At 40.9% G+C, this 25536-nt stretch overlaps 1 protein-coding gene across 2 annotated transcripts in view; it reads left to right on the forward strand.

The window, feature by feature from the left end:
* SIN3A (SIN3 transcription regulator family member A) overlaps positions 1–25536 on the forward strand; it is a 66235-nt gene that overhangs the window by 27526 nt on the left and 13173 nt on the right. For both annotated transcript variants that reach the window (XM_012640581.1, XM_012640582.1), the window contains exons 4-17: positions 1912–2018; positions 2695–2977; positions 4006–4257; positions 4733–4885; positions 5026–5184; positions 8037–8126; positions 10545–10663; positions 11236–11446; positions 11817–11933; positions 14753–14991; positions 16218–16401; positions 17482–18055; positions 20836–21005; positions 25323–25496. In XM_012640581.1, coding sequence (XP_012496035.1) covers positions 1912–2018; positions 2695–2977; positions 4006–4257; positions 4733–4885; positions 5026–5184; positions 8037–8126; positions 10545–10663; positions 11236–11446; positions 11817–11933; positions 14753–14991; positions 16218–16401; positions 17482–18055; positions 20836–21005; positions 25323–25496 — 2832 coding nt within the window. The remainder of the gene's footprint in view (positions 1–1911; positions 2019–2694; positions 2978–4005; positions 4258–4732; positions 4886–5025; positions 5185–8036; positions 8127–10544; positions 10664–11235; positions 11447–11816; positions 11934–14752; positions 14992–16217; positions 16402–17481; positions 18056–20835; positions 21006–25322; positions 25497–25536) is intronic.

A 25536-nucleotide genomic window follows, 5' to 3' on the forward strand; every position in this document is an offset into this window, starting at 1 on the left:
GTGTGATGATAAATCCTGTACTTAAGTATCCTTCCAAGGTCTTTGTTCCTTCTGCAAACTTAATGAGTTTTGTGTTCTGTCAGCTTGGTCATTAATGAAACACATCAGTATGGAAAGTTGGGAATATGAATTAAATAAGCCATTGAATTTCAACAGAAATTGTCATGTTATTTTTAAATTATAGAAAAGCCAACCATCAAACAAGTGGTTATTGATCAAGTACACAATATGTACTCTATCAATACTGAAATTCTCTGATTAACCATGGCCATAATGGAAGTTTGGACAACTCTGTAAATACCATTTGTCTCAGTCCATTAGTGCTACTATAACAAAATACCTGAGACTGGGTCATTTATAAATAATAGAAATTTATTCCCTATGGTTCTAGAGGCTGGGAAATCCAAGATCAAGGCACTGGGAGGTTCAGTGTCTGGTGAGGGCCTGATCACTGCTTCCAAGATGGCACCTTGACCTCTATGTCCTCACATGGTGGAAGACAGAAGGGCAGAAGGGACCACAGTGCTAGTTCCCTCCAGTTCCCTAATAAGGCCGCTAATCCCATTCATGAAGGTTCCACAGGCATGCCTTCATCACTCCCTTCTTAATAATACTTCCATATCAACAATTAAGTTTCAGCATATTATGAATTTTGGGGAACACATTCAGACTATAGCACCATTTAATGGTTTATTTGAACATAAATGTTTCATTTCACAATATAGTAAAAGAGTATGGCTTGTATCAAATTAGGTGTGTATTTCTGAAACTGTACGAAACTTGATATTTTGTGTAATTTAAAATATTTATCCCAGCATGTATAGGAAATACCTAGAGGATATTTCCCTTGGCTGTCTCCTGAGTAACCAGAAATTAAATTGTCCTAAATCAGACTCAACTTTTTAGTCCTTCAAACCTTTTCCTCTTTGTGGTGGATCACTTTGGAATGCTAGCTCTCCCTTATCTACCATATTCACTCAATCCCCAAATCCTGTCACTTCTACCTGCTAAAAAGCCTTTTATCTATGCAGTTCTCTTTGATCAGTACTGTAATTCAAATCACTGTTCTCCTCACGAGTTATCCAGTTATCCTATTACGTAACTGGTCTTCCTACTTTCTTTCAATCTATCCTACGCTGTGCCAGTTTTTTCTCAACACTGTAGCCAAATTGAGTACATGAAAATGCAGATGATAAAATCTAAATTGCTTTTTAACAAGATTTACAAGTCCTTTCAGGATCTAGATCCTGCTTTTTTTCCCTGCCTTATCTCGTTTACTATTCCTTCTAATACTCTTCATCACAAATCCTCCAGCCAAACTAAACAGTTTTCAGATTTCCACATGTGCCATATAGTGTCCCGTCTGGGATTTTGTCCATGCTGCTTCCTCTTATTTTCTTCACTGGTCTTCACTTGTGCTAACTTGTACTTATCCTTAGGTATGAGGTCATACATCACCTCCTTGGGCAGCCTCACTTTTTTCGGTGTCCTCTCTAGACACTTGGTGATCACCTACTTAGACACTGTGTTATGATTCCCAACTAGATGTGAACAAACTTCTGCAGAGTAGGGGCTGTGAATTATTTGTCATTGAATCCTTAGTACCTGCATTGGGCCTGGCATGTTGTAGCTTAATAGCTTCATACTTGTGAAATGAATAAATGAATGATATTTTAATGTGATTATTCTTTACTGATCATTCTGTCCAAAATTGTCCAAGGCAAGGCTATAGATTTTATGAGTTCATTTTTATTTTAAGCTCGAGTTTTAATATTGGCATCCATACTAACTTTCAATATTTTTTATGTATGTCGTTTACTATGTTAAGTTTATTTGGGCATAAATCATTTTTTAAAAAGTAATTCTTGGCTTATTTTCTTTTTATAACTTTGAGATTTATCCCTGCCTCAGGTAGAAGATGCACTATCCTATCTTGACCAGGTGAAGCTGCAGTTTGGTAGTCAGCCTCAGGTCTACAATGATTTCCTTGACATCATGAAGGAATTTAAATCTCAGAGGTAAAAGACGTGTGGTTGTACTCAAGCTTTGTGCGTTAATTTTGAAAGTAGGAAGATACAGCTTATTCTTACCTGCTGAAAGATAAAGGATACTCCCTTTTGGGGGGTTGAACTTTCAGTATCATGCCAATATTTTTTGTATTGCTTTACTGATGGAAATTACAGCCACTAGACTTTTGTTTTCTCTGTACTGGTAAATTTTTCTTAACTGAAATTTTTCCTACTGCTTTATCTCAGTTAGGGAAGTAGCACTGGTAATGACTTGGGCTATTTGATTTTTGAATTGGTTAAAGATACCCTGATGTTCTGGCATGTTTCACTGTCAAAAAAGAATAACTCATTTGAACAATATAGACACCTACCCAGTAAGTGATTTACACTGGTATATCGAAGGTTGGGTCTTGTTTGGGGTTTGCAGCTTTGTATTTATTATCTGAGTTCTGCTTGATTGTTACCATGAGTGTATGTATATTCTGTTCAAAATTGTGACCAGGCCTCTTTGGATCTAAAGCTAAATGGCTTTGGAATTTCAGGGATCTTTGTATGTTGTTAATTTTATAATGTGCAAGTTGATTTATATCCTATGTAGAGAAAACCCAGTGGAAAGTGAATTGTTGTCTTTCTAGGATGTTAGTCAATCTTGCGATCCATCATTTTTCTTTTTGTTTTTTATCAGCATTGACACTCCAGGAGTGATTAGTCGTGTGTCCCAGCTGTTCAAAGGCCACCCTGACTTGATAATGGGCTTTAACACCTTCTTGCCCCCTGGCTACAAAATTGAGGTGCAAACCAATGACATGGTGAATGTGACAACTCCTGGCCAGGTTCATCAGATCCCCACTCATGGCATCCAGCCCCAGCCTCAGCCAGCACCCCAACATCCTTCCCAGCCTTCAGCCCAGTCAGCCCCAGCTCCTGCCCAGCCAGCTCCTCAGGCCCCACCTGCCAAAGTCAGTAAGGTGAGCATTTGGAAAATATTGTATCGTGTGAAATGCATCCCTAGAAGGCACCCTCCTTTGACATTTCCCCTTTATGTAAGTCTTAAATAGAGACACAAGTTACAAAGATTTCATGAGAGAAGATGCAGTAGTCACATCACTATAATAATGCGGTTCACATTTACACACCATATACTTAGATATCTATTTAAATGAACACATCAGTAAACTCCAAGCACTTTTTTGTCCCCAATTTCTGCTTATTATACCCATGAACATCCATACACGTGGTGACTTTTTTTGTATAGTAGTACTTTGACAGCACAGGCAGAAATGGTCATTTTACCATGGTCAAATTATGCTACTGCCCACAAGGTCATCTTTTTATAAAAGTTATTCCATTTACTAGGTTAGGTCATATCAAGCTAAGTGCAAGATCCTACTGATGATGATGGGGTGTACTTGGTCTAGAACTTCACTGTGTGATACAGTAACCACTAGCCTGTATGACTAGTTAACTTAAATTGTTTTTCAGTTGTACTAGCTACATTTCAAGTGCTCAGTAGCCGCACATGGTTAGTGGCTATTGTATAGGACAGTACAAATAAAAAGCATTTACATCATCTCAGAGAGTTCTATTGGACAGAGCTAGCCTCGAAGACTTTTTTATATGGATTTGTTGTCACAATTGAGATGTTGTCTTTTTTAATATTACAGATCTGTGTAGAATGAGTTTTTTCCCCCCTATCTATACCGGTTGAGCTAGTGAGCTTAAAAATTGCATATGAAAAATTATTCCCTATAATTGAGGATGGCTCCAGTTTTAAAGTTTTTTGTAGAAAATCTGAGACTGAGCTATTAAGAATATGTGAACCATGTATAACTCCTACCCCGCCCAGCATTATTTGAGTTGGGCTAAAATGGCCTGGCCTGAGTGAATAAGTAAAGGAGATAAATTGATCAGACACCTTGTTTCTCTTTAGTTTGAACTTCTTTCCCTATGTCAAACCCTCTGCTCCTGAGGAGAATAAAGACTTTTTTCTTTTTAGCCTTCCCAACTACAAGCACATACTCCAGCCAGTCAGCAGACTCCCCCACTCCCACCATATGCATCCCCACGTTCTCCACCGGTCCAGCCTCACACACCAGTGACAATCTCATTGGGAACGGCCCCGTCCTTGCAGAACAATCAGCCTGTGGAGTTTAATCATGCCATCAACTATGTTAATAAGATCAAGAACAGATTCCAGGGCCAACCAGACATCTACAAGGCGTTCCTGGAGATTTTGCACACATATCAGGTAAGAGGTTGCCCATTCAGCTTGTCTTAACCAGTCCACCCTCTGAGGCCATCTAGTCCAAGAAGAACTTGAGTAACCATTACTGTATCCATTAATTCTTACTGGAAATTAACCAGTTATAAACTGTGATACGTGTTTATAAAGCCAGTTTTATTCACCTCACTTGATTGCCTTATAGCATACAGTTAGGATTTTTTTTTTCTTTTTAATTTTTTGAGACTGAGTTTCACTCTATTGCCCAGGCTAGAGTGCAGTGGTGTCATAGCTCACTGCAGCCTCAAACTCCCGAGCTCAAGCGATCCTCCTGCCTCAACCTCCCGAGCAGCTGGAACTATGTGTTTACTCTACCACACTTGGCTGATTTTTCTTTCTTTTGTAGAGATAGGGTCTCGCTCTTGCTCAGGCTAGTCTCTGACTTCTGACCTCAACAGTCTTTCCCCTCTAATATGATCTCTTCCTCTTTACAATTCTTCAGAAAGAACAGAGAAATGCTAAGGAAGCTGGAGGAAACTACACCCCAGCATTGACTGAGCAGGAGGTATATGCCCAGGTGGCTCGTCTCTTTAAAAACCAGGAAGATCTGTTGTCAGAATTTGGACAGTTCCTACCGGATGCCAATAGCTCCGTGGTAAGTTTTATTTAGAAGAAGAACTACACTATTTAGGATTATCGTCTTAGATAAATTGGAAAGTTACAATCAGAAGAGAACTTAGATGGTATTTACTTGTTTTGATAAGAGCATTTATCTCTTTCATGTGTCTTAATCAGCTTTTAAGCAAAACAACTGCTGAGAAGGTTGATTCTGTGAGAAACGACCATGGGGGCACTGTGAAGAAGCCCCAGCTAAACAACAAACCGCAGAGGCCCAACCAGAATGGCTGCCAGGTCCGCAGGCACTCTGGACCAGGAGCCACCCCTCCAGTGAAGGTGAGAATGGGCAGGGGCTGCTCATTTTGACTTTCACAAGCAATTCTAGTGGACAACTACTCCAGGGGTGGTCACATGTTGTTACCTTAGGCGTGTTGAGAGTTGGATCCTGGATATTCATTTGGAGCAAGTTGCTGTTTGTCAGAGAAACTCAGTACAAAGGTTTCTTATCTGGCTTTGGAAAAGAATGTTAGAATAACACTAATTACTTGACCTACTGTGCTTTTTTCAGTTCTTATTGTTTTTTTCCTATATTATCTCTGTTTGCTGTGAGCTGTCTTCTCATTTTTTTGTTTGTTGCCAAGGGTTTCCAAGACTTAAATATTTTTTTCCCTTCTTCTGATTTGATGCTTTAAACCTGCTTTGTGCTAAGAAAGAAGATTATTTTTTTTTAAACTTCCCAAACATAAATTATTTATAAAGGGCCAAGTATACATTCCAGTTTTATACTCAGTTACACAATTTGTTTAAACATAGATTAAAACCAAAAAATTACCACCAGTACCCACATTTATGGCTAAAATATGTTTTAAAAATTTTTGATACATAATTTATATATTTATGGGGTATGTGTGATATTTTGTTACATATACAGAATGTGTAATGATCAAGTCATGGTATTTGAGATATTCATCACTGAGTATTTGTCAATTCTGTGTGGCAGGAACAATTCAGAGGAGATTCTTGAGCTTGGTAATTGTTTCAGAAATAAGTGCATGGTGTCTAAGGTCATCTTGGAAGTAAAGTGCATGTGCTTTGTGAGATCTCTTTGGTATAGAGACCTGTCCTACTCAAGGCTCTTTGTTGGGTTGCCAGAGCTTGCTCGTTTTTTTTTTTTGTTTGTTTGTTTGTTTGTTTGTTTGTTTTGAGAGACAGAGTCCCACTGTGTTGCCTGGGCTAGAGTGCCATGGCGTCATCCTAGCTCACAGCAACCTCAAGCTCCTGGGCTCAAGCGATCCTCCTGCCTCAGCCTCCCGAGTAGCTGGGACTACAGACATGCGCCACCATGCCTGGCTAATTTTTTCTATATATTTTTAGTTGTCTGATTAATTTCTTCTTATTTTTTTTTTGGTAGAGACAGGGTCTCACTCTTGCACAGGCTGGTCTCAAACTCCTGAGCTCAAACAATCTGCCTGCCTCAGCCTCCCAGAGTGCCAGGATTACAGGCGTGAGCCACCGTGCCTGGCCCACTCTCTTTTTTTTTTTTTTTGAGGGCACAGTCTCACTGTGTTGCCTGGGCTAGAGTGCCGTGGCATCAGCCTAGCTCACAGCAACCTCAAACTCCTCGGCTCAAGCAATCCTTCTGCCTCAGCCTCCCGAGTAGCTGGGACTACAGGCATGCACCACCATGCCCGGCTAATTTTTTCTATGTATTTTTAGTTGTCCAATTAATTTCTTTCTATTTTTAGTAGAGACGGGGTCTCGCTCTTGCTCAGGCTGGTCTTGAACTCCTGAGCTCAAACAATCCGCTCACCTCGGCCTCCCAGAGAGCTAGGATTACAGGCGTGAGCCACCGCGCCCGGCCTCGCTCTCTTTTTTTTTAAGAGACAAGGTCTCACTCTGTCACCCAGGCTGGAGTGCAGTGGTGTGATCATAGCTCACTGTAACCTTGAACTCCTGAGTTCAAGTGATCCTCCTGCCTTGGCCTCCCAGAATGCTGGGATTACAGACGTGAGCCACTGTGCCCGGCCAGGTTTGCCAGATCTTATCTGTATCATCTTAATCTCCAAGGCAGGACCTTTGGGCTATAGCAGAGGGAAGTCTTAAACTCCTGTCAGTAACCCATCACATGATGCTTTTTGTCATAGTAAACACTGACGGATGGTCTGCCTTTAGAAAGCTAAGCTTGCTCCTTTCTTAGATGGAGTATATCTGTGATAGGGAGAGGGCTAGTTGTATGTATTGAATGTTGAATTCTTTAGTGAATTCTAAAGCAGTATGTAATATGGAAGAGACAGATGTGTCTGCAGAATTTAGTTAAAGAATAACCAAAGTTAGTGGTATTTCTAATAGTAAGAGATAGCAAGAATCAGCGCAGATATTCTACATTCTTGGATTTGTCTCCTCCCACACTTAGTTACCCACAGGTGGAAACAATATATTAGGGGCTTACAATTCTCCACCTACTTTCTCTTTAGGCAGTGTAAGCAGAGGCTATGGCTCCTAAGAAAGTATACTCTGAGATGGCCAAGGTAAACGTGCTGCTTCTCACGCAGTTTGTGCATTTCTTCACAGATAGAGGTGGGGATTTTTAAAAGTAAATTCTTGCCTGACAGAGTTATATTATAACCTATTCATTCCCTTTAAAAGAACAATATTAAATTAGTCTGAGTGGGTATTGCCAACAAGATAGTTATTTCTTCTATTAGGAAAATAAACTGCCTTTTTCATGAATTTTTTAATTGAAATATTATTAAAGGTTAAAGATTGATTTCTGTCCACTCCAGGCAATGTGTTCCAGCTCTTTTTACAAACAGCCTCTTCTCCCTCAAGGTAGGAAAACAAGGCAGTGGCATTAGATTCCAAATAAAGTTACTTTTGGCCTCTAGAAAAAGTAAGGATATTAATTCTAATACTTTGTCACAGTAATGCTGTGATTAATTTCTGGAGAGAACATTTAGGGAGTAGAATGAACTGTGAACCTCTGGTAGAGAAAGAAACTGACAGGCAAACTGAAATAGAGAAGAGGAGTAGAAATCACTGAGGGTGTAAAGTGAATTAGTGACTTCAATTCTCTCATTTGTTTTAAATTATTAATCATTGGTTTCCGTGATGAAACCATTGAACACAGACAAAAATAAGAGAAATCTATTCTTTGAATCTTACATGATTGTATATTTCCTTCTTTGCAGAAGAAACCAAAACTGCTCAGCCTTAAGGATTCTTCTATGGCAGAAGCCAGCAAGCATGGTGTAGGAACTGAATCATTATTTTTTGATAAGGTAAGTAAGTGGATGAGTTAGATTTGATACTGGCTATTAATGCCAAAAGAAAATCACTGCATCCCCGAGAAGATTTTGTTTTAAAGGCATCAAGCTGATTAGGACTTTATATTTTTTAACATAGTTTCCAAGTTGTAAGTCCTTTCAGTCTGCTAGTAGCACTGTTAGGGTAGCTAGAGAATTGGTAGCGTTGTCTGCTTTGTTTTTGTGAAGTAGTTTGTGGCAGAAGCCGTTTTTTTGGTTTGTTTTTGTTTTTTTGCGACAGAGTCTTTCTGTGTTGTCAGGGCTAGAGTGCAGTGGCATCATTGTTGCTCACTGCAACCTCAAACTCCTAGGCTCAAGCAATCCTCCTGCCTCAGCCACCCTAGTAGCTGGGACTATAGGTATATGCCTCTGTGCCAGCTAATTTTTCTATTTTTTGTAGAGACGGTGTCTCACTCTTGCTCAGGCTGGTCTCAAACTCCAGAGCTCAAGCAATCCTCCCATTTCAGCCTCCCAGAGTGCTAGGATTATAGGCATGAGCCACCTCGCTGAGCCAGAAGGCAGCTTTTTAGAAAATGCATCATGTTCCTCACAAAAGATATTTGGAGCTCCCCGTTGTATATCCAGGTCTCCACAATGGAGAGTATAGGTGCCTGCATCAATTGTTGAGGACTTAAGATGACTTGTAATCTTGTAATTGTTGCGATACTTATTTGTGGTATGCAAGTATAGGGTTCATGGGAATTCTGATTTAATTGTATGTTTTCTAAGCTCCCCAGGTGATTCTAATGAGCAGCCGAGAGTTGAGATTACTGGTGTAAACGGTGTTGTGTGGTGCCTTAGTTTGGCTCTCCTCCTGTGTCTGACTTCCTCCTTGGAGTCAAGTTGGTGATTAGCAAGCAACTTTCATCAGGGTGGTTGCAGCTGTTGGGCTTTTTGCTGGCAGGAACCAGCCCGGATTGATACGTGGTGATTTACTCTATCTTGCAAGTCTGGGGTTTTGGAGAAGGGCAAATGATTTAACATCTCCCTGATTGGTACCTTGTGATCCCTTTCTGTCTCCTGTGCCTATGTGAGCTCTCCTGTAAAAGAGGCTCTGACTCAAACCATTTCTGAGGTCTGTCTGGGCACTTGGTACTTTTAGGCAAATGAAGAAGTCCAGGTCACAACCAATAAATGGCAAGAAAAGGGTGAGGAGAGGGGTAACTGTCACAGATTAAATAAGAGTTAGGAAATATATAAGCCAAATGTGAAATGCAGACTTTGGATTCTGAACTTAATTTTGAAAGACATTTATTAGACAATTCAAATTTGTGCATAGACTTAATATTAAGTGCTATTAAGGAATCTTTTGAAAATAAGGTAATTTTTAAGAAGAATGGTATTTTTAGGAGTCTTTTTTCTTAGTGATACATACTCAAGTATGTATAGATGGAATGTCTAGGATTTGCTTTGATTCAGTGGTGGGCAAATGGGTATAGATGAAATAAAATTTATTATATATTGATCATTGAGGTTTGGCGAGTACATAGGGTTCATTAGACTTCTCTAGTGTTTCTTCAAAAGCTAATAAAAATTAAATAGGGTATAATAGTATCAAAGGTAAAATACTCTTTCATATTTAGCATTAAAAGTCCATATTCTCTATAGTGTCTCCTAATGAACAGTTAAAAGTATACAGAAATCTAGAGCAGAGTTGTTGATAAGCCATTTGGTGTGGTAATGGTCTGCAGTCCACACCAAGGGACCACAATGCTAAATATTTACTTTTGGAATTGAAACTAGATGGGTCATCTAGCCAGGTTAGTTTTACTTTGTCTATGCCATTGACTATTTTAGGTTTTTGGATATTAAAATGCTCAATATTATAAATAGAGGAAGGAAAAGGTTCAGGTCAGAGGACAGAAGTATTTTACTTTAAAAGGCCATTATTCATGGTTACCAGAATTTGAAACAGTGTTGGAAAGATTCTTGCTGTAAACTTCTGTTAGGAGAGGCAGCAAAAGCTCGCATAACTCTGACGTGTGTAGAGAATCAAGCATATGAGAAGGTATACTCCAGGATCTCCCTTCTTAAATTTTCATCGTGGAAAATTTTGAACATATACAAAACTAAGAATAATAAAATGATCCCTGATGTCCCTACTATCCAGCTTCAGCAATTCCCAGATCCTAGCCAGTGTACTCATTTCATGTGTACTCTCAACCATCCCAGATAATTTGGAGACAAATCCCAGATATTATTTCATCCACAAATATTTTACTAAGTTGCTTTTTTAAATGATTCCTTTTTTCGAACACAATCATTATGACATGTAAGAAAACTAACATTGATTCTTTAGTATCATCACCTATCTGTTCAAATTTCTCCGATTTTCAAAAAAGTCCCAGATCTCAATTCCCCACTTAACCTTTTTCCTTCTGGTTGTCTCCAAAGGTCCGAAAGGCTCTTCGGAGCACAGAGGCATATGAAAATTTTCTGCGCTGTCTTATTATTTTTAACCAGGAGGTGATCTCTCGGGCTGAGCTTGTGCAACTAGTCTCTCCTTTCCTGGGGTAAGTGAAGTTAGGGGCCCAGCCCTCATGCATGATTGGAGGCCAGGTAATACTTGATCTGTGAGAGTGTATGATAGGCAGAGTTAATTGAATTGAAGTAGGATGGTTAACGCAAATGTTAGTGTCAAAAGAGTCCTGAGAAGTTTTCATTCCAACTCTAGAGGTGAGAAAATGGAGAGGGCACGGAGGTATTTGTTGACTAATGGCCAAGACTAGTGGTCTCCTCTTCCTCTGGCCAGTGCTGGATGTTTATAGAGACAAAACTCTTCCAGGGTTCTAGAATCTAGAATGTATCTGACAGCCTAAGAATTATGTGAACATTAAAGCAATGTTCTTGATCAAAAGAATGGCTGGTTATTGCCTGGTTGCAGCTCCTTTCATTACCACTTTCATTGATCTGAAAGTATTGTGTAAGAAAAGGGGAAACCAGATGCTCAGAAGCAGTGCTTCTTGGGAAGGAAATAATTCTTCTGGTAGTGGAGTTCTGACCCCAAAGCAAATGGTGTAGTTACACCTCAGGATAACGGCATCATGTCTCTAATCGCTTACTAGTTTTTGGTTTGATTCTTCAGGAAATTCCCTGAATTGTTTAATTGGTTTAAAAACTTTCTGGGCTATAAAGAGTCTGTACATCTGGAAACTTTCCCAAAGGAACGAGCCACAGAGGGCATTGCAATGGAGATAGATTACGCGTCTTGCAAACGACTGGGCTCCAGCTATCGAGCCCTACCGAAGAGTTACCAGCAGCCCAAGTGTACAGGACGGACTCCTCTCTGTAAAGAGGTAAGGCCTTCCCCAGTAAGGGGTGAGGATCATCCCTGCATCCCGAGCTTTCTGCGGAACTAGAGATTGAGTAAGCAACGTGGGGATCTGGAAATAAGAAAAAGTGAAATAACCAAAAAAAGAAGAAGAGATTGAGAATTTATATATATGTATGATGAAATCAAGAACATTCTCCATCTTTTTTAAAAAGAAAATGTTTTCCACTTGTATTCAGAACCTTTTACGTACTAATAATCCTTTTGTAAACTTGCTAAAGGTGAAATTGGTGGAGTAACATTAGCTGTTTCTCCCCTCCCATAGAGGGGAGAACGTTCAGTCACCAGAAAGCTTTTTCAGGGTTTTGTTTCAGTCTCTCTTCTTCTACCCCAAGGTTTTAAATGACACCTGGGTTTCCTTCCCTTCATGGTCTGAGGACTCTACCTTTGTCAGTTCCAAGAAGACTCAGTATGAAGAACATATTTATCGTTGTGAAGATGAACGCTTTGAGGTACAAGCTCCTTTGTCGTTTGAAGTTTGGGGAGACGGGAGGTGCTAAGTGAAAGGCTATCTTTTCACTTCAGGGTTTGAGGATTGGCTCTTTAAGACCAAAAAGCCAGAGGCTCACATTCTTTTGTGGTAAATGCTTTGTTGTGTTACTTACGGTGCTTTATGCAAATATTTTAGTAAAGTTTTATGCCAAATGTGACCTTTTTTTAGGCCACGTTAGCCCTTTTAACTGAAATTGTCCATTGATGACTGAATAATAGTCATTTCGATTTTGAGTGGCATTTTAAAGATTATTGTGTTTTACGTGGTATAGAAAATCAGTATCCTAAGGCCTGTAGGGCTTTCTTGAAGACGTTTTTAAATGATTTGTTTTAAGGTCTGTGTGTATTGTTACTCTTAGCAGATATCTTGACATGGTTCACAAACCAGCTCTGCTGTGAGAACTGTAAGAGAATTCTTCTCTCATATTTCTGGTATTGATTTTGCTTCTTTTGAAAAAAAGTAAAATTAGGGACTTTATTTTTTTATTTTTTTCGCGTTTGGATTCAGTTAGAAGGGACTTTATTTTAAAGTAGTTGAGAAGGGAAGAGTGGAGTGAATGAATGAGTTGGTAGAGGGCCCCTATATCAGGAGAGGGGGAGAATTGAAAGCTCAGAATCCTCAGTGTGTTTGGATATCTGGTTTACTATATCGGCACCAAAAAGGGAAGCTCAGTGTGTCTAAAGAGGTAAAATGATATATGTCCTATTTATTGTATCTATTACATTAAATAACTGGCTCTCCTTTATTTATATGGATGGGAGATACCTTACTTCTTTTTAATCTATACTGATTTAACTCTGCTAGTTTTCCCTCTTACCACTTGTTTCACCTGTTTCCAGTTATTTCAAATAAAGAGCCACATGTTACCTGGCCACTGGCAGGTGGTTGGCCATCCTTGCCCCAGACTTTATAAGGAGTTTAAACCATTTACAAAAAACTGAATCATAACAGATGTTAACTTCATGGGGAGTTTTATCAAGCCTAAAGAAAGCAATTCTTTGTTACCTATGTTTAGTAAGGTTAGAAGATGATGAGGTAGAAAGCGGAGATTGGGCTGGGCAAGGTGGATCACCCCTGTAATCCCAGCTACTTGGTATGTCTGCAAATAAGAGGCAGCATTCTTACTTCCCATCTGTGACTACAAAGGTGAACATGAAAGAAGTATGGTGTATGCATGTGTTTAACATGTGCTTAGGATTTGATGTGATGGGCTGGTTTGAAGGAGCTGTCCCTTTATCAGTCAAAATAGGTTAGTAATACTGTAGTACAGACAGCCCCCAAATCTCAGTGACTTGAAAAAACAAAGGATTTATTTTTTGATCATTCTACATGTGCATTGATGTTTAGCAGGGATTTTGCTCATTAGAATTATTGGGGGCCCACACTGAGAGAAGGCCATCATCATGAATGTTGCTAGTCATGAGAGGGAAAAGAAAGTGCAGAAGGATCTCACACCCTTAAATGCTTCAGCCTAGAAGTAATAAAAATTACTTCTACTCATCTCATCACAGCTCATTTGCCAGAATTAGTTACATGGACCTGTCCAGTCATAAGAGGGCTGGGAAGTATAGTCCATTACTTGTTCATACTTGGGAAGCAGGGAGGCCAGAAATATTAACAAAATGACTACCACCATCCCAAAACAAGAAAACTTAGGGAGCATTTGTACAAACATTTTGTGTAGGCCTTTGAGACTACTCATTTACTTCATTTTCTGTTTCATATTTAGAGAATCTTGTGTTAAGCCTAGGAAAAACTAGATTCAAAGGCGGCCAGTCATTTCTTTAACCAGGACAGCCTAGGCCACTGCTGGAAAATAAGTGCCAGGAGTTCAGTAAGAACTTAAATGTTTACCCACAGATACAGCATTGAGTTCTTTTTTTTTTTTTTTTTTTTTGAGACAGAGTCTCAGTCTGTTGCCTGGGCTAGAGTGCCGTGGCATTAGCCTAGCTCACAGCAACCTCAAACTCCTGGGCTCAAGCGATCCTCCTGCCTCAGCCTCCCGGGTAGCTGGCACTACAGGCATACACCACTGTGCCTGGCTAATTTTTTCTATTATTTAGTTGTTTGGCCAATTTCTTTTTATTTATAGTAGAGACGGGGTCTCGCTCTTGCTCTGGCTGGTCTCGAACTCCTGAGCTCAGGCAATCCTCCTGCCTCGGCCTCCCAGAGTGCTAGGATTACAGACGTGAGCCACTGTGCCGAGCCCAGCATTGAGTTCTTTAAGGAATAGTCGTCACTGCTGTTATGACTGCTAGATGTGGAACAAGGCTATTCAATATTTAAATGTTGAAGTATATTTACATATTTCAAGTTATGCCAAAAAAAACTTACTCTCAAGACTGATTTGTCATCTTAAGTGATCTTTTGGGATTGTTTTGATTTTTATTGTTTGTAACAGATCTTAGCAATTCAGGAAAGTGAATTGTCTCCTGTTAGGTCCCTCTGGTCTGGAATCATCAGTCCTAAGCAAAGCACACTGTGGTCGTGGTGGTGACAGTGATAATAACTACCACTTACCCTTCTTAATTATGTTTCTTGTGTGCCAGGCATTGTGCTAAACATTTTATGTGGATAGTGTCATTTAATCCAGAAAACAACTTTATGAGAGTAGCAGGTGCTGTTATCCCTATTTTACTGATAAGGAACGAGCATTGTATGGCCAGCATGGCAGACCCAGGATTCAAATACGGAGAGTTTGACTCTTTACCTTATTCTCCTGACCGCTACTCTATTCTGGTTTGGGTCCTGAACACCCTTCTTTGTCTTCCTCTTTAGCTTGATGTAGTTTTAGAGACCAATCTGGCAACAATCCGGGTTTTAGAAGCAATACAGAAGAAACTTTCCCGCTTGTCTGCTGAGGAACAAGCCAAATTTCGCTTGGACAACACCCTTGGGGGCACATCAGAAGTCATCCATCGAAAAGCACTCCAGAGGATATATGCTGACAAAGCAGCTGACATAATTGATGGTCTGAGAAAGAACCCCTCCATTGCCGTTCCAATCGTCCTTAAAAGGTACCTGAGCAAATGTGCCCTTCATGCTTTAGTGTATTTCATGGCAGGTATAGTGTCCCATTAAATAAGCCTCTCATTTTCAATCTGGTTGTCCCATGAGACCTTTCTTTCTCACCAACCCTGATTGTTGGAATTCAGGTGCAGAGTGGAACTTCCTCTTGGGGTTCTGTGTAACCAACATTAGAGAACAAACCTTGAAGGTTCGCGGTGGAGTGCTCTGTATGTATGTTTGAGCAGGCATTTTAAAATACAACCACCCATGTTTCTATCACTCAGTGCTGACCGTTGTTATCTTTGTTTTTTAATAAGAAAAATCGTTCTTTGTAAAATACAATATGGGCTCATTATTAAAAAAGATTTAGTTTATCATTTTTACCAAGGATATCTTGCTTCTTTCTCCTAATAAGCCTTCATGTCAGACTTAGATATAAAGGGTCTATTGTACCCACCTAAGCCCAGGTGTCAAGTAGATGGCCAGAGAGTGGGCTGAGCCACAGTGTCCTCTAAGTCCCCATCACTCTTGATAACATCGTGAATCCTTTGCTAAGAGCTGGGTTGTTTCTTGGTATCACCTGGTGAAAATTAGTTCACAAATGCCCAGATTTTATTTTTCCTCCCTAGTCTTCCCCTTGAGAACTGGCACAGATTAATAATGGTTTCCTCTTCTTGCCAGTGGCATTTAACTTCTGGCTTTGAGATACAGGTATTCTTCAGTTCTAGTGCTATTTTTGGATTTTATTCTCTTCCGGAGTATTAGAATCAGTTGTTCTGGTCAGAATTTCCAGACTCTGTTCAGAGAAACATTACTGTGCAAGTTCTCTGCTCTTGGACCTTTGTGTTTCCATTGGCATCGTAAGCATTCTGGGAAGACCTGCAGAGAAACTTGTTTAACTTTGTTTTTGCTGGCCGAGGAAGAAAACCCTTTTTTCAGGGAATACTTACTGATATCTCAAGGGTATTCTGTGGAATGCTGTTTGAGAAATAACTGTTCTAGGTAAGATTTCTGACTTTGGGATAAATTACTTCCCCAGAGTAAGTCCTGAATGAGTAATTTCCTCATGTAACAGAGTTCAAGACTGGTTTGATAACATTTATCCCACATTAATAATTTCAACGCACCTAGTATAATTTTGACGTTGGAAATACAGTAAGCCTGGCATGTTTCTCGTGTTTAAACCCTCTGAATTCCCATATTGTTGTTTCTGTCCGCCGTCGCATTCCACTAGGTTGAAGATGAAAGAAGAAGAATGGCGAGAAGCTCAGAGAGGCTTCAACAAGGTGTGGCGAGAACAAAATGAGAAATACTACTTGAAGTCCCTGGACCACCAGGGAATCAACTTTAAACAGAATGACACCAAGGTCCTGCGGTCTAAGAGCTTACTCAATGAGATTGAGAGTATCTATGATGAGGTGAGCAGGATTTTGTACATCTGCGAGAGGACTCTAGTCTTCATTTAGCATAGCTTTGATTCCTGGAAATGACCTTTGTTAAATGTTAGACCCCCCCAAGACCTGTTCATTCTTGCTTCATAACTGTCATAGTCTTTTCTATTCCTGATTCTACCATTTTAAATCTAAACCTTACCTTTGGACCAAAGCTGATTGACAAGTTTCCTGATTTACCATCCTGGTTTCGGTTTACACCTCCCAACTCCCTCTTCCACTTCTCCCATCTGTTTCCCTCAAACAATACCTTGTATTCATGCAGGCCATCTCAACTTACCACAACTTAACTTACCACTGACCTCGAAATTCTTTGTAATCCTTGTTTATTCAGCACACTTACCAAGCCTATAAATAGTAGTAGGAGCTAGTATACATAGATGAATAAGAAATTAATCTTTCTTTCTCTGAGCTCACAATCTTAGGAGATGGGTAGAAACATACATGCAGTACAATTAGGAATTCCTAGAGTGGCGTGATCCTAAATTTTAAAAAAGAGGGCAAGCACAGTGACTAACACGTATAATCCCAGCACTTTGGGAGGCTAAGACGGGAGGATTGCTCGAGCCCAGGAGTTGGAGGTTACAGTGAGCTATGATGTCACCATTGCACTCTAGCCAGGCGGGGAGGGGTGCGGGAAACGAGTTCTTACATAAACATAATCGTCTATATTTTGCTAATGTTGGGACATCATTAACCTCTACACCCCCACCCCGAAAGTATATTAAAGTGAATCCCAGGCCTCACATCATAGCTTCCATAAATCCTAATTTAGGATTTTAAAAGATGGTCTCAGTTCCGTCCCACTATTCTAATAAGTCATGAAAGTCTAGAAGATACCAGTATTTTGACATCAAACCACATCTTCCACATTACCTATTTATTTCTAGAAAGGGCACAAAAATTATTAAGGTCAGGCCCTAAGTTTTGGATCGGAAAAATATAGCCACTGTCCTTAAGAACGGAATGTGCTTCTGGTGTAGTCTGGTAGGCTTTTTGTTGCTGTTAGCTGTGTCACAGAATACTTTTGTGTGTCTTTCCTGTCAGAGACAAGAACAGGCTACAGAAGAGAATGCCGGTGTACCTGTCGGCCCACACCTCTCACTTGCCTATGAAGACAAACAAATACTGGAAGATGCTGCTGCTCTGATTATCCACCATGTGAAAAGGCAGACAGGCATTCAGAAGGAGGACAAATACAAAATCAAGCAAATCATGCATCATTTCATTCCAGATCTGCTCTTTGCTCAGAGAGGTGATCTCTCAGATGTGGAAGAAGAGGAAGAAGAAGAGATGGATGTAGATGAAGCCACAGGAGCGGCTAAGAAGCACAATGGTGTTGGGGGCAGTCCCCCTAAGTCCAAGCTGATGTTTAGTAACACCGCAGCTCAGAAATTAAGAGGGATGGATGAAGTGTACAACCTCTTCTATGTCAATAACAACTGGTATATCTTTATGCGACTGCACCAGATTCTGTGCTTAAGGCTGCTGCGGATTTGTTCCCAAGCTGAACGGCAAATTGAAGAAGAAAACCGAGAAAGAGAGTGGGAACGGGAAGTGCTAGGCATAAAACGAGACAAGAGTGACAGCCCTGCCATCCAGCTACGTCTCAAGGAACCTAGTGAGTGCTTAGATTGTTGGTTTACAGGGATGTGTGGAGTTGAGGACCTCAGAGCCTCGTTAGACTCAAGACTGCTTTCTTTTAAAAACAAAGCACAGGCCCCAGAACTGTAGTTGGGTTCAAATGCTAGGTCTGCAATATACTGGTTGTGCAGCCTTACTTAAACTCTCTGGACCTGTTTACCTGTAAAGTGGAGGTACTACTTATTGCCTTCTGGGGTTGCTTTCTGCGAGGCACCCTGTGCAGTGCTTGGATCTTGGATACTCAGTCAGTGGTTAGTACTGTGGACACACCGGGGTAGGGGGTGGGTATCGTTTGCCATTAGTTTCCCAAATGGCAGATCTTTGGGTTACTGCAGAGTCAAAGGACGGACGGGAACTCAGATGTCACGGTCCGTTCCACTCCATGACAGAACATAAATTCCTACTTATCCATGACTAAGCCAGATGGGAATTTTTTCAGATATGTTTGGGTAGGACTTCCGTTTAACCAGTAAGGTTCATGGCTCATTCCTAATAAGTAGAAACAGTTATGAAAAGGAGATTGGAACTCAAAAGAGATGATGTGAGACACAGTAGAATAGGCAGGACAGGGACGAAGATGGAGAACTCGGGAAAAGGAAAGTAAGTAAGGGTTAAGGAAGCCGTCGTGTGCTTTAAGTAATTCTGTCCTGCCTGCTTCCAGATAACAGTTCAGCTCATAAATTAGGTACTTGAGCTGTGGACCAAAAGCTTTTTCATGAAACCTTTCTGGGCTCTTGAGGAAATAGCCAATCTGAGGAGCGCATCTTTTTTTTTTTAATTTTGCTGATATAGGAAGCTCATGTGTGGCCCTAGCCTTCTGTCTCTTGAAGAGCTTGTGACACTGGAAATTAATTCTAAAAGCCCTTGTCTGGGTTAGTCCTAGCTTGAAAGAGACAGATTTTGTACCTCTTTGTGATGATTCCATCTGCTTGGGTAGAAAGTAGAGATAAAACGGCCTAATCCTGGCTTGACCGCTGACTTAACCTGCTTTAAGGCTTACATAGTTTGGTCTCGAGTGATAAAGCCAGCCCTCACCCTGACATAGCTCGCGTGAAAAAGTCTGCGATTTGGACTCGAAGCTTTATTCTGGAATAAGACATTTTTCACAGAGCATATTTCAGAGGCTCATACCTGTTTTGTGGGTCTGAATAAGGTGATATTTTGTGATGAAACTCAAGCCTGTTGCTTATTTTAAACAGTAATTGTCCTGTCGTCCCTGTCTTTAATGATCCTATCACACCTCAGATAAATGGAGATAGACTCAGTTTTCCTCTTAGCCTTTTTTCCCCCAGTACAAACAGGTAACCAGTTAGTTGATGATGAGTTTTTTGTAATTTTTTTTTCATTTTAGCCAATTTTTATTGAAGTGCAACGTATATAAAGTGTACAAATCAGAACTGTACAGCTCAGTGAATTTTTACAGCATGAACACACCTATGTTCAAAACACAGATCAAGAAACCCAGATAAGCTGGTATAGTAGTATGTGCCTGTGCTCCCAGCTGTCACCGTTTGGGGAGGTGAAGCAGGAAGATTGCTTAAGGCTAACCTAGGCGACATACTAAGACCCTGTTTCTTAAAAGGGCTGGGTGCGGTGGCTCACACCTATAATCCTAGCACTTTGGGAGGCCAAGGGGGGATTGCTTGAGACCAGGAGTTCAAGACCAGCCTGGGCAACATAGCCAGACCCCATCTCTACAAAAAATTTAAAAACATTAGCTGGTCATGGTGTCCTGCCTGTAGTACTGGCTATTCGGGAGGCTGAGGCAGAAGGATTGCTTGAGCCCAGGAGTTCAAGGCTGCGTCGAGCTATGATTGTGCCACTGCACTCCAGCCCGGACAACAAAGAGAGACCCTGTCTCTTAAAAAACAAAAACATAAACAAAACCTGACAAAACATAGCCAGTACCCCAATAGCCTCCTTTTGCCACTATCTTGATTTCTAACGCTAGAGATTAGATGTGCCTGTTTTCAGACTTTATATAAATGGATCCTACTTTATGTAAGCCAAAGGCAGGACTGTTCACCATTCCTTGTGCCCTCTGCTGGTTGCCAGTTGTCTCTTTAACAACTAATAAGATTTATTCTAGCTAGTGGTTGAAATGAATCATGTACAGCAAGTACAGATCATGTAATGCAATTTGTGAAGTACAATATTGTAAATCCATTTTTAAACAAAAGGACTTTGACAAATGCAGATTACTTCATTATTCATAGAGGATTTAATTTGCGCTCCTATTTTTCTCTTCCCGAGAGGTTTCCCAGTGCTGGGGTATGGCTGTGTCTGCCTTTTCTCATCTGCACTTTATGCTTCATTGAAATAGCTTTAGGAGCAAGTGACGCACGTAAAGAATGCTCTTGTGTAGGCTGGAAGAGCAGGTTCCTCTCTCAGCAGAGGAGCCAACAACTTTTTGTAGGACTGGCTTCCCTGGGATATTTTCCTCTCCTGTCATGCAGAGCCAGCAGTACTGTAAAGAAGTGTCTTTCTATAAAGAAGCGTCGTTCTAGCATGGTCAGTCAGAACGTTAGGAGTCACTGTTAAAGTTGCAAAGTCACTTTCCTCTGTTAGGCAGTGCTAGTGATCATAGTCAGCTGTCAGCTTTCATCTCTGTCTATAGCGGATTGAGTGGGTATGTTTTGAATACCTACTGTTTGTTCCTTCCAGTGTCATTTAGGCCAGCTACAGGATTTGCTCTGCACTCTATCCTCAGCCTTGTCTTAGCAGGGTAAGGCCTCATCTATCCCATCTCTCCCACAGTGGATGTTGATGTAGAAGATTATTACCCAGCATTCCTGGACATGGTGCGGAGCCTGCTGGATGGCAACATAGACTCATCACAGTATGAAGATTCGCTGAGAGAGATGTTCACCATTCATGCCTACATTGCCTTTACCATGGACAAACTGATCCAGAGCATTGTCAGACAGGTGAGGGCATGGTGGAGGCCAGAGTGGGTGAGGGGAGAAGTCTTTACCTGAAGATGGGTCAGGCAAAGAAAAGGCAAGATTTCTATTGCAAAAGGAAAGGCAGCTTTCTCCTATAACAAGGTTAATGAACATACGGCTCTAAAGAGGGGAAGAGGACGTTAATGTGATGTTGTATTTCGTATGTTAACGAAGTGGGAGTGTTTCAGGCCACATAATTGGCCCCTTTACTTTTCTCCTTGGCCTTCAGTAGGAGCCTGCCCTCTGCTTTCTTGCTGTCCACGTGTAAAGAGTACAATGGTCCTGACCCCAGCTCCCTGCCCTACTGACCCCATATATTACCTGGTCTGACAAGATGAGCACACAGTGTTTAACGTTGCGTCTTCCATGGGTGTTGGTAATTCTATGCACTTGCTTCGTTTAATATTTGAAATTCTTTTTACAAGAAAGGTTTTATATAACATCTTTTTTTTTTTCAAGACAGAGTCTTGCTTTGTTGCCTGGGCTAGTGTGAGTGCCGTGGCATCAACCTAGCTCACAGCAACCTCAAACTCCTGGGCTCAAGCGATCCTCCTGCCTCAGACTCCCAAGTAGCTGGAAGTACAGGCGCGAGCCACCACGCCAGGCTAATTTTTTGTTTCTATTTTTAGTTGACTGGCTAATTTTTTTTTGTTGTTTCTATTTTTAGTAGAGATAGGGTCTTGCTCTTGCTCAGGCTGGTCTCGAGCTCCTGAGCTCAAGGAGTCCTCCTGCCTCGTCCTCCCAGAGTGCTAGGATTACAGGCGTGAGCCACCAAGCCCGGCCTATCTAACATCTTTTACAATACTCTGTCTACCTCACTCATCTGAGGTTTGTTCTCAGTTACGTTTGTAGTTGGTTTTGTGTTTTCTTCCTGCTGCATCACGGGAGTTTCTAAATATGTTGTTCTTTATAACAGATAGATTTCTGTTATAAAGAAACTCCTCATACTTGAGTTCTGAACTTCCAAAGAGATCAGAATCTTTTATTGGTGTGCTTTTTTTTTTTTTTTTTAATTTTTGTTTTGGTTTTGAGACCCAGCTTTACCTCTGTTTTATTACAAGTCCCCAGTAGGGCTTTATTTTTTCTTTTCAACATCCCGTTGTGCAAGTTCCTTGGCTCTTTTTGCCCATATGCCGGGCCATGTGAAGACTGGCATATGCCTTGAAGTTCTTTTCTTCTGCAGTGCAGGCTTTGGCTTTCTCCCTGTAGACATTCTGTATGGGCAGTACTGACCCTGTCAGCTGGGTGGCCAGTTTGAGTTCTTCAGCAGAACTCTCCTCTTGGGGGCTGAGGACTTCTGGGGCAGAGGATGAGCATGGAGTGGTGCTCCCTCAGCTGCTCAGCGTTGGCCTGCAGGGACTCAGTGGACTTGATCTTGGATCCACAGAAATACCAGTGGTCCAGCCACCCTTAACTCTTCTAAGCTGAAGCCCCTGCTAGCTTGTACTTTGGTGTGACACCTCCCCGTGGGTTACCTTGCTATGGGCTAGATGGGTCCAGACACAAGGATGGGGCAGTGTGGCATGCTTTTGCAGGCCTTGCATCCACCAGGTGGCTGGTTGAACCATATGGCCATGTAATGATGCCAGTCCTTGTAGAAGTGGGGCTTCAGGATGATGCCATTCCAGCTGGGTGCCATGGCTGCCTATAGCCCTTCTCCGTAGAACAGCCAATGGGAAAGGTGGCGTGTACTCCTTTTAAAAGTGAAAACCTGTAAAAAGCAAATTCTAATTCTATAGCCCACACTGCCACTATGGAAGGAAAAACTTGTTGGTTAGTGTTCTCTTGGGCTATATGTTGAATCCTTTGGAAAGTACCCATGCTTTTTTTCTTGGTTTTGGCAGGTTGCATGCCTCTGTACACGTCTCACAGTATCTTGTCAGGATTGAGGAGGAGCACTTCACATCAATGATCTTGGCTTCTTGGGGAAAGTTGTCAGACAGACAGTTTTTCCCTAAAAGTTGAACAAGTTTTTAGGCCTTCTCATAAGGGGTCTAGATGGTGACTGACAGAAATCATTACATGGATATAGTCAGCTGTGGGCATAATTTTTCAGAGACTAGTCCCTGTTAACTTCCCCTAAGTTTATATAAAATATAGACTCCGATTATCTTGTGCTTGTGTTTCTGCTGATGAGTTTGCTGCTGCTACAGCTAGGAACAAAGTCTTTCATGCCACCAGTACAACAACTTTAAAAGAAGTCCAATAAAACTTACTTTTCATAAGCCGGAGGTTGGTTTTTTAAATAATAGGTATAATTAGTTCATTTACTAGAAGCATCTGGTTATGATTTTGAGTCAGTAATATGTACCATCTCAACCCTTTTTTTATGGAAACGGAAGTTGCATCCAGAATCACTGACTTTAAAACATGTTGAAGCTTCCCATCTTAACCCCTTCAGTTGGAAGCCTCTCTGCCCTCATTCTCCTCATCTCATTCGGTATTCCCCACAGACTTCATTGCTGGTGGTGGGTAGAACATACATTTCCAAGTCAGCCGATACGTTTATCTTACCTTTTTCAGGCTGATTTAAGAGGGATTCATTTTGAGAATAGAATAGGCAGAATACAATAGGCAGTCTCACAGACATCTAAATACAGAACTCAAAATATGGCCACACGATGTAAAGACTGCGCTGTGAATTTTTATTTTCTGTTTTTCCTGCCTGCATTCTCATGCTTCTCTCCTCATGTGGACATTTGGCACATATTCTAGGCTTCTCCAGCCCTCTAAGGCTTTGGCTTGCCATGATGGTGCCTCTGGCCCAGCATTACCTGACCTTTCCATACAGATGCTCCTCTGTAGGAAGTCTACCGGATACTCTCTGTGTGTCTTTTCAAATTAGCAGGAGAGAGAATCTGACCAGCTTAGCATGGAGGTGGGATTTCCCTAGTTGTCCCAGACTTACAGTCTTTCCAAAGACTCAGGGAGGAGCCAGATATCCAAAAAGAGCACATGGGTGAGGAGTCAGTGACAGTCTACTTTGACAAAATATAAAGCAGGAGAATTATCTGCATGGTAGAGATCATGTTTGGGTATACTTTTTCACCATGCTGTTTTTCTCTTGAACACTGTATCTTAAGCTTTTGCCTATGTTATCAAGTCATCAAAAGCACTATTTTAATGGTTAGATCAGAATCCATTTGATTATAATGTATTTAACTATCTGCAGTTGCTGTAAATAGTGCCCTTGCTACCACCCACAGATCACTCACCTTTCTGACCTTGCCCTGTGTCCAGTTATCTACTAATACACATACTTGTCATTTAGGACTTTATTTAATGTTAAAAATAAGTAGTTGTCATAGTTACACTTCAAAAAGAATGTACCTTCTTAAAAATAGGATGGCTTGGTGGTTATGAAAATGTTAAAGTAGATAAATTGGTATTGAAATTAATGTTTTGCTTTCTTCTTGTATCTGTTTTTTACATTTCCAACATTTTGATGGGTGAAGTTCCATATGGGGGAATTTTTATTTCAAATAGAAATAATGTATGACCAATGAGAATGGGAATTCATTCTGTATGAGCTGAAAGGTTCAACTCTCTAGTCAATTAGGTAGTTAAATAAGATTGTCACAAAAGTCATCAATAGTGAACCAGGATTGCATGGCTGGCCTGTATTGAAAGTGCATTAATTAACATTATGTTACGTACACCTTAAATTCTACACTTTGTCTCAGATATAGAAAAATAGGTGGTGGGTTTGGAAAGAGTATTCGCCTATTAGTCCCCACTCTCTGCTCCTTCAGCTGAGCCTCCCTGGACAATTAATTCAGCAGCCATTTCTTAAACACCTAATGAGTTCCAGGCTTTGTACTTGGGCTGGTAATACAAACATGGATCTTGCTTTTGTGGTTCTCCAAGGCTCCTCTTCACCCCAGCTTACACAGTGAGTTTTCCCATTTGATGTGTGAATTTGTCTCATAACAGCACACACCCCTCCCTCTTCAGCCTGCTTCTCAGGGTGGTTGTGAGGATCAAATGAGCCATGGAAATTTATATACAAATCCTTAGAATTTTAAATAAGTCGCATATTAACCTGAGCGACCTGGTTTTGCTTTTAAATAGGTTGAGTTGAAAGTTTTACTCATGGACCACTGATACGGTTGAAGATCTTGGCTGGGTTATTCTCCAAGAAAATGATACAGTGGTTTGTGTAATTGATTTTTCTAAAATTACCAACCAAAAAAAAAACCCCTTTTTTGAGTTGAATGACGGGATCAAAGGAAGGTTGACGTGTTAACAGGGAGGAATGGTTTCTTGGTTCACTAACAACTTGCCTTGGCTTGATTCTAGCTGCAGCACATTGTGAGTGACGAGATCTGTGTGCAGGTGACTGATCTTTACCTGGCAGAAAACAATAATGGGGCCACTGGAGGCCAGCTGAACACACAGACTTCAAGGAGCCTCCTGGAATCAACATACCAGCGGAAAGCCGAGCAGCTTATGTCAGATGAGAATTGCTTTAAGGTGAGAGTTGCTCATGCAGCCAAAAACTTTGCTGGTGACA

The sequence above is a fragment of the Propithecus coquereli genome, unplaced genomic scaffold, assembly GCF_000956105.1.
Source record: "Propithecus coquereli isolate 6110/MARCELLA unplaced genomic scaffold, Pcoq_1.0 Scaffold155, whole genome shotgun sequence".
Taxonomy (NCBI): domain Eukaryota; kingdom Metazoa; phylum Chordata; class Mammalia; order Primates; family Indriidae; genus Propithecus; species Propithecus coquereli.